The sequence below is a fragment of the Echiichthys vipera genome, assembly GCF_963691815.1.
Source record: "Echiichthys vipera genome assembly, chromosome: 9".
Lineage (NCBI taxonomy): Eukaryota > Metazoa > Chordata > Actinopteri > Perciformes > Trachinidae > Echiichthys > Echiichthys vipera.
The window spans coordinates 20,142,488-20,160,041 of record NC_139834.1 but is presented as its reverse complement, the minus strand read 5'-3'; the positions used below and the strand labels follow the sequence as shown (position 1 = coordinate 20,160,041).

The window sequence follows — 17,554 nt, the reverse complement described above, 5'->3', positions numbered from 1 at the left end:
CAGATGACGACTTAATTTCTAAGTGTTTGTGTTGCAGGAGGCAAAAACTCTGCTTTAAAAAAAGACCCACAATGCCACACAGTCCCATGCTTCCACAAACTGAAACAAGGGAAATTTATTCCTGCAGCTTTGTTTAGAAGCTCAGCTCCCATGTTCAGTTTCAAGACACCAGGAGTGCAATTTGATAAGCCAACCGCCATGGTAAATGAGCAGACGACCCCTGTGTCCCTCCCAGTTGGTTGCTGCGCTTGGTGCAGCAGCAAGGCAGTGTGGGTAGTACAGTGGAGAAGGGCTCAGCGGTGCACCTCTCAAGGGCCCTTGAGCTAATATCTGTACAGATTAACTGCTTCAGTTGTATTTTGGTCACGGGGATCTCTCTTTGCCTTTGTGGCTTGTTGGGAGGGAGAAGGGGATATGTGTGTGAGTGTGTGTGTACTGCGTGTTACTTACACACTTTCTTCTGTAGCAAAGCGAACGGCCTGCTTGCCTAAGAGGTCAGGAGCCGCCAGACTTGTGTATGTCACTCCATGTCATTATCTTTGGGGCCATATTTAATTTACCCGAATCCGGAGCTACACTGCTGAGTAAGTCATCCCCATCCTTTTACCATCACCTACCCCCTCTTTCTCCCCACAGGACACACACACACACACACACACACACACACGCACACACACACACAAACACACACACACACACACACACACACACACTGTCAATCCTCCAGGGTAAACTCAGCACACGCCGCTCCATTAGTTATCAATTAAGTCTAGAAATCTCCACCTGGCTTACACACACACACAGACACACACACACACACACACACACACTGCCGCACACACACACACACACACACACACAGATGAAGCCGGCACACATACGTAGCACCCCTCTCAACAGGAAGTTGAGGAGAGCGTGCCTTATTTGACTACTAGTGTGGGTGAGAGAGTGTGTTTGTGTGTCCGTGCGGGTGGCACTTTTGTCCATGAGCTTAACCTTGATATGAGGCCCTGTCAGGCCAGATAATGTCAATCAATGACAAGCCCTCACAGATAACCCCTAATGTGAAGCCTAAAAAGCAAAGCTGTTTAGATCTTTAGACATGCCCCCTTTCACCAGCATATGAATTGCATTACAAGGAAATGAGCTGTGGCATTTCTTTAATAAGACTCTTAAGACATTTTGACAGCATATAAGGCACTCCGCCGTTAAAAAAAAATTAAATAAAGCCTACGCTGACAAAGCCTCCTCACAGAAGGCAGTGTTCTGATGGGCAGATTCAAGTCCCTGTTAAGTGGGGGATGTGGAGGGATGGAGTAAAAGGAAAAAGAAGGGTGTACCATTCTAATTTTTTTTTTCTCGAGCTCCCGGGGACTTCTTAATTGATTTCCAAGGTTACCTTTCAAATTTGTTTTTCAGATATGGGGCCTTGTGAATGAGAGTGCGAGTCAATGTTTTTCAAGCAATTTCCCTAAATTCAACCTGGTTTGGGACGTTTGCATCAGATCTCCTTGACCCCCCCCCCCCATCCCCCCTTGTCCCTTTGCTCTTTCCCTTTTTTCCTTCTCCTGGAAAAGAAAGAAGGAGGTGACATTAACCAAAAAAAAGCATGCCTTTCCAGACAGGATGCCTACGCTGACAACATCGATCCCTGGCTCCCATTAAAACATTTGCTCTGCCTGACAGACTTTTCCTCTTTTGGACTTTATATATATGGTAGAATGAATGTGCCTGTTAAAATGTCATCCTGAGCAGGTTCTCTACCTGTCCAAAATGACCCCAGGGCTCCCTCAAAATCTGAGGCTTTGCCAAGCACTTACTTTTTTAAAAATCACATTCTACACTTTCACTGTTCACTGTGTTATTCTTCGTATGAAGAACAATTAAAGTTTGATCAAAATCAAGTCTTTGTAGGACTAAGAGAGGAAGTGATGAGAATGAGTCTTCCTGCTAATGGGATTTGCATTTTTTAGACCCTGTGGCTACGACTCGGCTGTTATCTTTTGCTTTTCTGATAAGCAGGATGCAAGTGACAATAGGGTTGATAGATATATGATATTTTAAAGTCTGTGGTTGCGCGAATGTGGATATGTGCACAATGCACTGTAAACACATATGATCAGTATCTGTACCAATATTAAGTGTGTGTGTATGTGTGTGTGTGTGTGTGTGTGTGTGTGTGTGTGTGTCTGTGTGCGTGCAGGGTTTTAGACAGCAGGGTATTGTGCTCTGCGCTCTTCTTCTAGTCCTCTCTGTCTAGAGGCTGCAGGTCACATCATTTGTTGCTAGATACACACGGATAAATATGCACACTGACATTTCTAAACTGAAAAAAACTGATCCACGTTGAGGATAAACACACCACTGCATAAGTGACAGCACTAAAACAGTATGCTTTACCAAAAAGTTCAATGGGAACTGGAAGGCGGAACTAAATGTGGCAGTTTTTACCTAAAACAGGAACACTCTTGTTTCTGGGAGTTCAGTAGATGGCGGAATGTGCAATGACTGAATTTTGAAGGTGTGATGAACAACACTCATGATAAAGGAGAGAAAAAAAGTAAAATGACTGTGAAAAGATGAAACAAGCAAAACTGCTTTACAGGAAAAAGGAGTGTTGTCTATTTTGGGTCTCACTATACAAAAGGAAGTGCTGCTAAGTTGACTCAAACAAATAAATTTGCTTTTGATAAAACCACAGCGTCTACTTTTGCATTCTACACCAAACCCACTTTGTTTCCTGCGTCTTTATCTTCATGACTTGCCACATTTGTGAGAAGCCACTAAATTGTCGAGCACAAACAACTGAAGGTTTTCAAATGGTGCAGTGTTGATGGCTTAAAATGTAATTTTATTTGAAAAGTGGCAGGTTAAAGGAAAGCCTCAGAAGTTAACATGGAGCGCTTGCTTATTCGCACTGTATCCAGCTGCCCGTTTTACATTTCTCCAACATTAATATTCCTCTTATTATTATTTTAAAGTGAAAACGGATACTCTGTTGAAGTGCAAATCTGATGAATTACGGGAGCAGATTGCTGCTATTAATTATTAAAACCTATTTTATAAATATTCAGGTCTGTCATGCATCTAATAATGAACGCTTTAGAGGAGGTTACTTCCCGTGCGCATCCTAATGTGTCAGAAATATCACTTTTAATCACGCTCGTGTCAGCGAGTGCTGGGTTTGAACCTGCCGAAAAAATCGACCAAATCAAAGAAACTCAGCTGGCCTACTACTGCGCTCATCACAGCTCCTCCGTTCACACTTCTTTTGCATTATCCAGGTTCCACTCCTGCCCCGTCTAAAGAGGTGGTGAACACTTCTCAGCTCCCCGCTGCAGCCTCACTGTGGTAATTTGAATGGAGAATAATGCATCGGCAGCACTCTACCCTTCTGGACACACCTAGTCCCAGTGCTACTGCTGCCATATGCTGTGTTGATACATATTCATAACACTTTCTCATGTGTTGAGTGTTGGTGTGCAATGAGGCTTAAATGAGTGTCTCACTACTTCAAATGGGAAGAGGAAAAAAGAAAAGGAAAAGCCAGGCACAAAGAAAGTTGGACTGCTCTTCCCCCTTTTTCCAACCTCCTCTTTTCTTCCTCCCTCTTCTGCAAAGAAGACATGTTTGGGTGCTGATAGGTGATCCCAGTGCTTTTGTGAGGATGAGCAAGAGGCTGCAGAGTTTTAAAGATTGTCTTCAAGAAGCTGTGAGAGGCGGCAACTGTCAACAGGGCTGGATAAACTGCGCTGTCAGGTGGGCCGGTCTTACTGGTAGGGCGACAGTCATTGGCATTGCACCACAAACTCGATGCACTATAGTGGTATATGCATATTCTGTACAGAACATACACATAACCAGATAGAGACACTCACACACACTTCGGAGCACTCTAAGATTAACACTGTCAGAGCTACAATGATACCCCTTCATTATCTGTGCACGGGGCCTCCTTCGTGCGCTCGCTTGCCTCTCCACTGCCTCTCTATGGAGGTAGTAATTACCAAAGCTAACATTTCTTGCTCTCTGTGCCTCCAACGACCCTCCACTACCCCATTATTTCTTTCTCTTTTTGCAGTGCTTTCAATTGACTTGCCAGCCTTTTGCTAACTGGTGACACAGCTGAAGGTATGCCAATGTAAATGACAGCACCAGTGTGACTCGCTGTGTATCTGTGAGTCCTGTATTATGGGATTATTTGATGCCCAGCTGATGTGCAATAAAGGCACAGTGTGGTATCCCAGATTTGGATCAGTCATCTGGGTCAAACACTCATTGTGCTATGAGAACAGAGAAATGCTTGATGTGCCACTGCCGTATCTGTTGTACTATACATTGTTGGTTAAACAGGCTAGGATCAGAGAGATGCTCCCTCTTGTATGGCATTTTTCATTACCAAGGATGCTCTTACTCTTTAGCTTTCTTCTTCCTCTCCCACTGGAACTATGGCTTTATCAAAGGTGATAGCTTGCTCAGGCGCATTTTCTCAAACGTCTTCTTCAGCCAGTCATTTCCCAAGCCGTTCTCGGGTAAACGTCACTCATAAAAACCGGGGAAGATTTGATGGTGAGATCAAAAAGAAAGAAAGGACAGCAAGGAGAGCAGGGAGACGGGGAAAAAAAGAGGAATGATATCCTCCTCCCCCCTTTGACACCAATGAGGGCTGAGGGTAATTCCTCCAAGCAGGGCCTGTGTTTTCAGACGCAAATACAACAAAACGTCGGGTGCTGCCATGAGACATCAAAATGGGCGATTTTGACTTCAGAGGGTCTTCAGATGCTTGAGGAGCTGAGAGAACAGAAGGTACCAGCAGGCTATTAACAACCAATGTGGGAACCTTGCCAGAAAGATTTTCTCCTCCCAAAATGCCAATCGGCACCAGATCAGTAAAAGCTTCCACCATACTGTAAGATCCCACCTGAGCACTTTCATCTGCTGATAGTGAAATGGCTTGAAAGTTTATCAGCTGCTATCTATCGTACCATTGATATAACACGTAAAAATATCAAGAAATTCCACAAGTAGGTGCTATAATGTCAGAAAGACAAAAAACGAAATGCTCACAAAAATACCGAGGCTTCAACAGGTGCCTTGAAAGCATGAATTTTATGTCCTTTAGATTTTCAGAAAGATTTTCATCAGCAAATCAAAGACTGGTCTCATCCTTTGGAGACCTGAGTTGTGTTGTGACACGCAGAGAGGGATGTCTGCATTTTCTCCGGTGTTGTTCTCGCTCATTCTTGGAGCATTAGGCTCACTCTAAATAGCCTCAAGGAGATTAGGCTGGCTCATATTCAAATGCACATTTCTTCTAAAACCCACTCCACGAGTGGGCCAAGGAGATAAACACAGGAGCCTGGTGAGACGGTAGTCAAAGAAGATTCTATCATGTATAAATCAGCTGAGAGGAGGAAAAGAGACAGAGGAAGAGTGAGAGAGAAAGGCTGAGGTAAAAGACAAACAAGTGTTGGCTCTGCTACATGAGTTTAGTTAGCTAGAGAGTTAGTGTAAGAGTTATGGCTAGCGAAGGGCTGAGGGACGCTGTATTTATGAGGGGACTGAGTGAGTGTTAAATCCCTGGTAAGAAATAAAGTCGTCCCTGAGCGAACAGGGGAAACATTTCACTCAGTCTAAGAGGTGCCTTGAAAAAAATGAAAGCCATCCCTCTTCCAGGGGAAGCACTATTCCGTATTCCCTAAAATTGCTTTATTCCTTAAAAATGCTATAGATCACATCCAAGTGGATTGAATCTCATATTTGAATAGAGAGGAGGATTCGCAATGTGCATAATATCGAGGGAGTTCACGAGCCAACGAAAGGGAAAGAATCGGATTCTTCTAAAATTGCATGCGGATTTTCTGAGGGATAAGGGCTAAGGGGGGGCTGCCAAAACACACAGTGCACTTGTTGCAGTGCAAGGGTTCATCCAAGAAAGGTTTTCCACAGTGGTTTACTTAGGAAAGAGTTTTCAATCAAAATATTTTAATTTAAACATCTACTCAATCTAAATATCTATCCATCTATATATTTATAAATGCAGGGTTATTTTTTGTGAAAAAAATGTTCTTTACAAAAAACCTGCAATGTTGAGTGAAGTCAAACTTAAAGGCCAGAAACAAAACAAGGCACATGGCCAGTGGAAAAGGAAAGGCTTCACATTTTACTTTGTGCACATCCAACTCTAACTCAGCCCTCTCTCCAAACCCAGCAGTGGTAATAACAATTATTACTTAAAAAGGCTATATTTTTGCATTAACTTAAAAGGCTATATCTTTTTCTTCCCCTCCAGCCTGTGCGGCCTCACTTACCCTAAGTATCTTCATAAATCACCAGTTACTGTTAACATGTACTCCACAATTCAGTCATCAATCTCCTACCAGGTCAGAGTGAAAACAGAGGGGGAAATGTCTGCTTAGTAAAATGTCTCTCTCGTGTATGCTGCTGCTACCACCACCCACTACTCAAACACACACTCGCACAACATGCACGTAGAGTAGCGGCGAATACACACACCAGTTAAATAACAAACACACGCGCCCGGCACACAGCAACCAGAGCGGTCCTTTGGGACACAGGAGCGGTTGCCAGATCGCCACGGTAACGCAAGCCAAATTCAATTCTGACTTCACCTTTCACTCGGGAAGCTGGTTCCATTTGTTATAAAAACAAATAAACAGCAAGCGTGAAGTTAGAGCTGGCCAACTTCTGCCTCGTCTTTTCTTTTTCTTTTTCTTTTTTTTTCCTGTGGGCCTCGACAAGAAATATCAGGCCCAGGCTTTGGCAGTAGGCTTTTTGAGAGACAGACACTCGAAAGGCCGCATGTAAATCTGTGTCAGTGTTCACAGACACAGTATTTATTTAACCAAAAGGAGAAAATCTAATTGTTCACGAGGAGGATTATTCCTCTCAGGGCCGTGTCTCCATGAGGGAGAAAAGGACTCTTTTTTCAACAGACACTGTTTACATCAGCAGAGTGGAAAATCCCTCCGATGACAAACTCTCCATCACAACATCTGTATCTAAACAGGCAAATCAATCTCGACCAAAACCACAGATTACCTCTTGTCATATCCCAAAACATTTGCACTTGACATTAAAACAAAAGGGATTCTAGGTGCTTCTTAGTAATTTACTATTTTAAGCCTGCAGAACGGTGTATTTAGAATAGATTTTTTTTTTCTATTTAAAGTCAAATAAAGTATAGTGTAACCTTTGATCACTTTAACAGCCCGAAATTGCTATTTAATAATAAGTAATGTGTAATAAGTGGTCGATAAAGTATTCATATCCTTTAAGTAAAAGTAGAAAACACCCTGATTTAAAAATACTAAATAACAAGTTAAAGTCCAGCAAAGTACACAAACAAAAAAAGTAAAAAGTTGTGTTGGGTAGTGTAAGCTGTAACAAAGCATCATATTGATGCAAAATATTGATCCGTTAAGTAACTATGTAAATGTAAAATAAAGAATGGAGTTAAATCTATAATATTTCCCTCTGAAATGTAGTTGAGTAAAGTACCTTAAAATTGTACATTACTTTCTACCATTATATGTCATAAATGTAACTGTAGAATATACAAAAGTTGAAGTGTGGAGTGCTATAAGGCAAAAAATCATCAGCAAAAGTTTTGGGGAAGCAACACACCATTAAAACGAATTAAACACATCACTGACATCCAGTGCACTATAGGCGCAAATGTGCATCTGTAATTAAAAGCTGCAAATATTTTCCAAAAGGACAAACATTACACCTGTTCTGTTTCCTCACTCTCACTCAGGCTCTCCCCCTCGCTCTCTCTCCCTCTCTCTCTCTCACACACACACACACACACACACACACACACTTTGACACCACCCACCACATCACTACACATGCTTGCCTGACTCATGCCAACTGCAACTACAGTAGTAGCAGACTATTTCACCTCGAGGTAGCACTCAACTCCTGTGTGTGTGTGAGGGGGAGAGAGAGGGGAGAGAGAGAGAGAGAGAGAGAGAGAGAGAGAGAGAGAGAGAGAGAGAGAGAGAGAGAGAGAGAGAGAGAGAGAGAGAGAGAGAGAGGGAGAGAGAGATAGAGAGAGAGAGAGAGAGAGAGAGAGGAAGGTGTGTGAGAGTCTTACCTGGCAGCAGACCGCCCTCTGCGTTCTGTCTCACCTCTCCCTCCTGCCCTGGAAGAATTCTCTCCACAAAGCAAGGCATTTTCTCCTCAACTGCTCTGTGCCAAGGCACTGCTCTCTCTCTCTCTCTCTCTCTCTCCCCCCTCTTCTTCTGTCTCTCTCTCCCTCCCTCTCTCCTTTCCTCTTTCCCACTCTGTCCTCCTCTCTCAGTGTCTATCTCTCCTCCCTCCTTACCCTCCCCCTGTCTCCTTCTCCCGACCCCCCCTCTTCTCTGAGCGCAGATGTCGAGGCTGTGCAAGTTTACCCACTTTACCAGTAGGGGTCCTTCATCGCCCTTCTTCACCCCACAGCCACATGGGGGAACAAACACACACACACACACACACACACAAACACACACAGACACACACACACACAGGCCCCAGGAAGAGAGAGCCACTTAACGGGCGCCCTCCTGTCACTGCTACAATGAGAGCCCTGTGCAGCGCAGCACGGTTGTATGAGCTGTGTGCGTGTGTGTGAGTGTGTGTGGAGAAAGAGACAGGTGTGAAGTGGATGGTGTGCACAGGGAGCTGGCCCTCGGCCCTTTCCAGCCCTGTTGGGCTAGGCCCGGTCCTGGCTCCTGGCCCCTAAAATGTGTAGTACAGTAGTACTGACTCACACACAGACACACACTCACGGATATATGAACACACAGATTGACTTACAGTGGGTCTCTCAATGCCAGCAGCCAGAGAGAGAGAGCATGAGAGAGAGAGAGAGAGAGAGAGAGCATATGCACAAGCATACACACTTTCACACATACACAACACAGACACATACACACAGAACAACTGCTGCTGTTTGCTACTGCTGCTGTTGACAGTGATAACATGTGCTTTGTGCCCTATGTGTGTGTCAGTGTGCATGTGCGTGCACACACAAACACACATTTATACACAAACACACAGTGGATGCCTATCGGCTCTCGTATTCCAGGTCTCTATTCTTTTTTTTCATAATCTAAAAAACGAAAACAGTCTTCATTGACACTGGCATGTTAGATTTGAAGGCTCTTAGCTAGTTTACAGTGGGGAATTTCTAGTTTCTCTCCTACTTGTGGGGCACTTTTCACATTGCAATATCAATACAGGAGAGTATTAGCTGTCCAGCTGAAGAATGTCAGATCTCTGTTTGCCTTTAAATAAGGGCAGATCCCCCTGGGATAAAAAAAAGGAAGATCTATCAGAGAGTCTCTGTAAGATTAGTCTACAAAATTGTGGTAACAACTGAATTAAAGGTGGAAATGTTTTAACAATCAGGTAAGAACAGGAATTAAACCATTGTTTAAAAAGTAAGCAGAAAGTAGATAGAAGAATATACTTTATGTATTAAGCAACAAGCTAATTCAAGCCAAGAGAAAGTACTAAGTGTAACACAGGAACTTGTTCTCACATTTTTTTTTATCAAATATTAGCCAACTTTTATTAGTTTATATTGCAGGAAAGCAGTGATCCCGATCAGGATCCTATGCTATTAAAATATCAGAACAGTAATTATCAGGCCAAGCTTTGCGTGAGGACTTGTTTTTCCATTTATTGCTGCCTGGAACAGGATAAGGGTATCTGCACTCGAGATATCCCGGACCTGCTGTTTGTATCATTTGAACAGAGGGTGGATCACCTTTATTTTAGTCAAACAAAGCCTTCTAATGACACAAAAATGGTAGTCACTACTTGACAGACAAGGCTCCAACGCCCAGCCAGACCGCCTTCAAAACGTTGACAAAGAGTAATAAAGAAAATAGGATGTTAAAAGAGCAGGACACGGATGTTGAATAAAGCCACCAGAAAGTATACATACTTAAAGTCATGATAAGCTAATGAGGGAAACTGTGCTTTTGGTTGACTCTTATCACTGTTTGCACCAGTAGCAAATCTCCCTTGACAGCAAGACTGAAATCAAAAACAGGTTTTTAGGCAGACGAAGGAAAGTCATTTGTATTTACAGGAAATAAAAACGATGCACTCAATCATTATTCCCTTGCTGTGCTAACTAGAACGCAGCCCCCTGTATTAGATGTTGGAGGAGCAGCACAAGGACAAGTAAAACATACCTTAAATAGACTACAAATGAAGTCACTTAACACCCACTCGCTCCCCTCACCACCCCCTGCTCTGTCTGTCTTCAACAGAAAAAGCCTGTGTTTGACTATCTCCCTCTCAGGTTCATAGTTGTCTTTTGCTTTTTAAACAGGCACCTCGCCTGTCACTGTGCAGGAACGGGCGCATTCCCCTTAAATGGCTCCTTTTGACAACTGATCTGTAAATACAGCCGGATCTGCAACTTCCCCCTTTCTCTCTCTGCCTCACTCTCTCCCTTCTTGTCTTTGCGCTCCCACCTTCTTCCTAAACTCCTGCCAGACCCACACACACACACACACCCACACACACACACACACAAGAACATGAAGGTCTGTCCATGACCCACCCCCCAAACTCACACACACAAACACCGAAACCCAACCATACACACACATTTACCCCCACACCCCCCTCCCAACTTCCCCAACTCCATTCCCCCTGCCTCTATAAAAACACAAATATGCCATAACTCAGGCAGTGCTGCCACATAGCCTCCATCTTGCCCTGTACCAGGGAGGGGGGAGGCCTCTCAGGAAGGTCACCAACAAATGGTTTTCCGATTCACTGCCCCTGAAATAATTTTGTGTATTAAAACCTGAATCTGCACTTTCTGGCCTGAAAGCTTTTCTAATTATTCCAGTGTCCTTGGGACAGACACAGATCCTTCACACGCCGGAGGAAACAAGCTATAGAGCAACCACTACAGCCACAAACACCCCTCCAACACCCCCCCCCCCCTATCCCTCCATCTCCCCACCTCCTCTCTCCTCTGCTCTGCTCTCCTCTCCCCGCTTTACAGCCACCCCCCTCCCCAATCTGTTTTCAAAGCGTGTCTGTCCTTTATTAAATTGTTTTCTTTTCCACATTATCAGTTGCCATGGAGACCTCATCTCTCGGATTATTTGAATTTCATTATATCTATTGATTTGGGAGCATTTCATCTTTTTTATTGTTTTTCTGTCAATTTTCGAAACGAATAACCATCTAATTTGCGTCAGCGCTGATTACGTTCGTCCCTCAATAGAGGTCGGCAGCTGCGCCGGGGAAACAAATCAATGGAAAAACATCATAAAACTCGAAAGTACAATCAACCAGGATATGGGTGACATTCCGTGGTTGCTGAAACGAAGTCATCAAAAAATATATACTTTTTTCCCCCTGCGCCTCTGCATGTATGGGGGTGCAGTGAGGAGGACACATATGTGTCTGGGCAGATATATTACTATATTTCAGCAGATAATATACTATGGTAAATTTCCATACTGATGACAGCCCCTCCCTGCCTGACCAAAACAAAAAAATGCTTACTTTATCTAAATAATTTATGTAATTTTAGCATTTATATATAAATTTTTTAATAAGCTGCTTGGAGCAAAGTGGCCATTAACAAAACACACAGCTGTCCAATGGGCTAAGCCCAGCAGATCAATTGCGCTTTTTTATGACATGATAAAATGCTTTTAAAGCAATTTACACAAATATGGAAAAAAATGACTTCATGGGCTTCATTTATTCATAAGGACGTGTATTAGGGGAAAAAGTCTTACAAAAGCCAGACAGGAGAGATCGTCCCGGTCCTAACTGGAACGGACTTGCTGCCCTCTCCACAAGGACATAAAGTTTCATTACTGATGCACGCAGTCAAAGGCAATTTAGCAAACACAGTGTGCAAAAGAAAACATCAGCATATTGCAAGTGTTCCTGTATTAGGCGGACCTTGCATGTTGTTTTCCAATTTTGATTCATTTTTATAGGGGCATGGTGTGTGTGTGTGTGTGTGTGGGGGGGGGGGGGATGGATTTTTTTTTCCTCCCCCTGCCCAGTGTCACCCTGACCCAAAGCCAAGGGGAGGTGGCCTCAATGACAGGGACGTGTGCTTTCTGGCCCACAAAACCAAGCCAAACCATGTACGAGACAATGGGGCCTAGCAGGACGAATGTATATGCACACCTTCAGCTGTACAGTGATATACAGCACGACACCCCAACTTATTCCGTGTGAAACAGGCCCACAAATATTTCAGTGGATCTGATCATTTAGCATCTTAGTGCAGGCACACACACATTTTTTTTTTTGGGGGGGGGGGGGGCAGGCAGGGCCATTTGGAGGCTAATCTTGTTTCAAAGCATCCTCTCTTCATGTGCCGACAATGCGCCTGAGCCACTGTATGAAATGCTGCTGTTGTTGCTGCTGCTGAAGGCCCCATGTTTGCAACACATGTCAACATTTGACAAAGCATTACTTTCCCCCCCAACAATATTCTCCTGCTAAGGCCTCTGAAATGAGGGTGCTAACAAATTAGCTTTTTATGTTTATTTGTGTGTGGGTGTGTCAGAGGGGGGAGAAAGGGAGATCTCATTTTCTAAGGCACCAGTTCTCAACCCGAAGAGAGGGAGAGAGGGAGAGAGAGAGAGAGAGAGAGAGAGAGAGACAAAGAGAGGAAGAGAGAAAAGAAAGAAAGGCTGAATGTTTTGGAGTCACGATTCTTCTCCTGATTGCCCTAGCTGTCTCAGTTGTGCAAAACATGACCCTCCCCTCCCTCAGCCACGACAGAAACACGGGCGACTGGATAAACACTATTTTATGCAGTGACTAGATGAATCGTCAGACAGTAATTACAGTCTTCCTCTCACCCCAACAAAACTCTACTGTACAGGTTCTTTCTTTGACACCAAACGACAGTAGCACGTACTACAAAACTGCAGGTGTGTGGCATGTTTGTCAATGCCTCTCCCAACTAGATAAATATAAATATTAGACCCTGTGACAACAGTGAATTGCTCTCTGCCACTTTCAGCGATGTGTTAATAATCTGTAGCTGAAAGAGGAGTTGTGTGGACGAACGATGTTATCATGTGCAGTCAAACGTTGCCGGGGCTGGCTTTGTAGAAAAACTTTGGTGATTTTTTCTGCTACCATAGCAGTTTGTGCTTTCCTCTCCTCGATGTAACAAAAATAACACGGTTGCGTCCCAAACTAAACATTCCCACACAGAATGGCTAGTAGTCTGCTAGGTCTCCAACATGCCCAGCAGAGACAGCGCTGATGCCTGTTTAAAAGAAATCGGAACTTGATGTGCAGACAAATTTGCTTAGCAAAGGAGTTAATGTGTTAAATCTCAGAAATGCAGATAACTCCTGCATCAGTTATGAGTTGGTGATGAGAGCAGTGAATTACACTCACACACTCTTTCTCTTACTCTATACTGATTCATCCGGTCAGGCCGTGCCCCAAACGTGGTGCAGTAAACCATGCTGTCAATGTCCGAGCTCTAAAAAGCACAATTACAGAGGACCTCGACTGAATAATTTAAAGAACATAATTATTGACCTCTATCCGAATTCCTCTGAAAGGTACATTAAGATATAGAAAAGCTCTGGAGGTGGAAGTGGAACTGAGGAGAAGAGAGGGAGTGTGTCTCCCCAGGCCTCCCTAATGCACTCTCCTGCTGTACTCTAACTTCCTGTGGACCCCTAATGTGCCCGCTGCTCGCTGGCCTGATGAAGACTACGGTTAATGAGGCCCCTGTTTCTGAAATGAAGTATCTCTGAAACCATCAACATGCATTACTATCAAGCCACCCCCCCACCCCTCACACCACACATATCTACACAAACACACTGTCCCAAACCAGCACACACACACACACACACACACACATAAAAATGGACCACCAGTCCTTCACCCCCCAGCCCCCCTCAATTTTTAGTGCCACCGCATGTTCTGGTGGGCTGGACCATTCTGGGGAAGGGTGGAAGTGGGGAGTGAGACTGCACGGGAGGGTGTTTGTTTTTTTTTTTCTTTTGGAGATGGTGTGTTGGTGTGTGTGTGTGTGTGTGTGGGGGGGGGGGGGGGTGTTTGAGGGTTAACTGTCCCTCAGGGGGCTATCAGTGAACTGGGCAGCCGTCACTGCTGGTGTCACTGGTTCTCAATTGACAACCAGGCTCTGACAGATTAGCAGCTAGTCAAGAGGAATCCACGGCCCGGGACACAATTAAAGTAATCACTTTTCTCAAATTTGGCTGTATGTTTGTGACTGTGACTGGATTTGAACAAGGCATCACAAGAGTTTGTATGTGTATCTGTGAATGTGTGTGTGTGTGTGTGTGTGTGTGTGTGTGTGTGTGTGTGTGTGTGTGTGTGTGTGTGTGTGTGTGTGTGTGTGTGTGTGTCTCTGTGTGTGTGTGTGTGTGTGTGTGTGTGTGTGTGTGTGTGTGTGTGTGTGTGTGTGTGTGTGTGTGTGTGTGTGTGTGTGCATTGAGGGGGTCTTGGAGCTCTGGCAGCAGGCTAGGGGGAGGATACAGCGAGATGAGACCTTTTTAATTAAAAGAAAATATTTGTGTTTGCATACTATCGTGGTTGGAACCTGGGACAATTCCGAGAATTCTGGTTGTTTAATGACTTGCTCTTTAAAGTGATTTGGGGTATTTCAGATCCTCTTTGCATACATGCATTTTTTAAATTTCAATTAGGCTATACACTTTTTTAAGTAAGATTCAGAGGTTGTATGTTTTTATATCTTTAAAGACACTGTTTCATTTTCTGAGATTAATGACCACCTTTTTCTATTAAAATCAAGATTAACTTATTTATCAAGAGAAGGGTATTGCTGTCTTTGCTGTATTTCAACCAGGAAGGATAGAGGGCACTGAAATAATTAGGCGACTTCTGCAACATCCTGAATGCCAAGGACAGGTGGATTAAAGTATTAAAACAATCGCATTTCAGTCTTGAAATAGTCCTGTGCACGACTCAGCACCATGCGCATCCGTTCAAGTTCAGCTGTCAGCTCCATAACGCCACAGGAGAGGGATAGAAAAAAAAAGTCCAATCCCATTAGCTATGTACATGCATCTCAGCAGACCTGCTGGAAACGTGAGCAAATCTCAGTGATGATTATCCCCCAAAGCTCTCAAATGATAATACATAATCGAATAGTACAGAAGGCTTCTCTGAAATCACAAAGCCAGCTTGCACTAATTTGTGTTTCCCCATTTGTGTTTAAATCTGGTGCTTTCCAAATGAAACAGAAGAGACTGCTGCAATCAGTTGCCCCTGCACCCAAGGAGACATTTAACTGCTGTCCTCCAATTAGAGGCCCGAGAACAGAGGTCCCTACATTAGCAGAAGGAAATTATTTAAGACAAAGGTTAAGACATGGCATCACATTTGATTCTATTTACAGTGCAAAAATTAATAAGAAAGCAAAGTGCTTCGTAGTGCTGTTTGCTCAAACATTTGGGTGAGTGATTTTCAATTTAATCAGGGGGTTTAACACAACTCTGTGCCTCGACAATCAGAGACTATAGCAATAAAAGGGCAACAACAAAAGAAATGCTGTTTTTTCCACAAAATGTGTAAAATTCCAGCTTTAATATTAGTGTTAACAATCAAACTCTCTTTTTGCTAATTTGAAAGAGGGGTTAAGGGTGCTTATTAAAATTATTTTTAAAACTCCATTAGTGAGCTCATTACTATCCTGGGGATTTTATCTTATCAGAGACTGAACAACTTTCTTTAAAGATAGCAGATTCATTTCATCTGCATCAACTGGGAGAGCTTACGCAGAGTCCTGAGAAGGCAACCAAAAAAAGATATCTTCTGTAATTCACTCAAAAAAAGTTTTATTTCTAAAAAATAACTAATGCAGCTTAGTGTCTCTAATTTAATTACATATGTTTGTACAGTATATAGGTTACACCAGCAGTGAAAAGACCCTCTTTTCTCACAACTGACAATAATTAAGGTGAGCGCTTCGATGAAATCTAAGCCTCTTAGCCCACCTCCTGCCATCTGTGGCTCCAATACTCATGGAGGTTCACTCTTGCGCCAGGAACAGGGAAAAAATAAGTGCTGTTGATACTACGAGTCAGAGTACCACGGTCAACTTGCTTTCACAGCCGTGGAGGTGGAATGAATCGCTGTGACAGAAAACTAACAGGAAGCTGAAAGAGGAGAGAGAGCGTGCACAAGACAGAGAGAGAAAGAGAAAGAGATAGAGAAAGAGGAAGAGAGAGAGAGAGAGAGAGAGAGAGAGAAACCTGTGCCCTTCAGTCTCCCCCAGTAAAGGCGCTTTAACCAGGTCTGACAGCTGACAGCTCCTTTGCAATTGGGGTCAGTTAAAAGAAAAGTAGCTCAAGTTTTGTTGGGGCTTTGGCTTCAGAGATGTTCAGGAGCCACTGCCCACCGCAGCATCAAAGGGGATTATAGGGACAGGGCCATCTGTTGCCAGAATAAGCGTGAGCCCTTTTATGTCTCTGCCTTTATGTTTGTGTGTGTATGTGTTTGTTAGAGAGAGACAGCAAGAAAGAAAGACCCTCATGTCTCTGTACTTTTAACTTAGAGGGCAGCATAGGGTAGGGGTGGTTTAAATCTGGGCTGGGGCCACTAAAGGTTAAAATCAATGCAAGCAGGGCATCACTATCAAACGATGGCAGTAAAAGTAAAGTATGCCAATCAAGTATGACGCTAAAGTTTCATTGTTAGGGTTCAGGGATTGTTTTTATGTTCAGCACTGGCTTACTGAAAATGAAATCCTGCTCTAATCGTGAACTGTCTGTCTTTTGTCATCCAGGCAAAGCACAGAACTTGTTTTTGTTGTGGGTTTATTGGAACACAGTGCCAACCTTGTTCCCCCTTCACCTCTCTAATTTGTTTTGGGTTCTGTTCCTGGCCTCCGCCTGGGAATGTTTTCTCCTCAATAGTCTGCTACCTTTTAGCTGAGCCGCCCAGTACTTGACCTACTGCCGACACTTATTTTCAGCACTCTAATTGTCGTTTAATCACATATCAACCTGTCACTTAAAGACCCCCTTTTTTTCAAGGGGGAACATTTGCATATGTTGTAAAACTAATTCCTATCGAAAGCTCCAGTGGCTGTGAAAGCGGGCGCTCTGTCTCTCTCTTTAACTTTCACACCCGTGTAGACACAGTTAAGCACAAGAGAAAGACAGAGATGCGTGCGCACACACACACACACACACACACACACACACACACACACAGCTAAGTATCTCACCTTAACAGACAAAAACACACATAGGCAGACGCCATACCTGATATTCTCGATTCAGGTGGTTTTATCACATTTGTTAACAGTGTGTGGTGACACGTTACGTGTTAGAATAGGGACAGCGACAAGACTGATTCAGAGCGCATGTACTCGTGCGAGCCAAAGCGAAGGTGACAGTGAATGTATAGTGTTATAAAGGAATCAATTAGAGTTAATAATGTATCACTCTTTCAAATGTTACATTCATTTGTTCACACTTAGATAAAGCTACTGCAAAATAGGTTGTGCCGGGTTTGCCTG

The 17,554-nt window shown here is 43.6% G+C and overlaps 1 protein-coding gene across 13 annotated transcripts in view; it reads right to left on the bottom strand.

Annotated features, from left to right (window-relative positions):
- The window catches only part of casz1 (castor zinc finger 1), a 179,935-nt gene that overhangs the window by 40,306 nt on the left and 122,075 nt on the right, over positions 1–17,554 (bottom strand). For 8 of the 13 annotated variants that reach the window (XM_083919738.1, XM_083919737.1, XM_083919739.1 and 5 more), the window contains exon 1: positions 8,123–8,228. The exons of the other annotated variants lie outside the window; for them this stretch is intronic. In XM_083919738.1, the coding sequence (XP_083775864.1) occupies positions 8,123–8,201 (79 nt within the window). In that variant the 5' untranslated portion in view covers positions 8,202–8,228. Of the gene's footprint in view, positions 1–8,122; positions 8,229–17,554 lie in introns of those variants that run through there. 13 annotated transcript variants of the gene reach the window in all.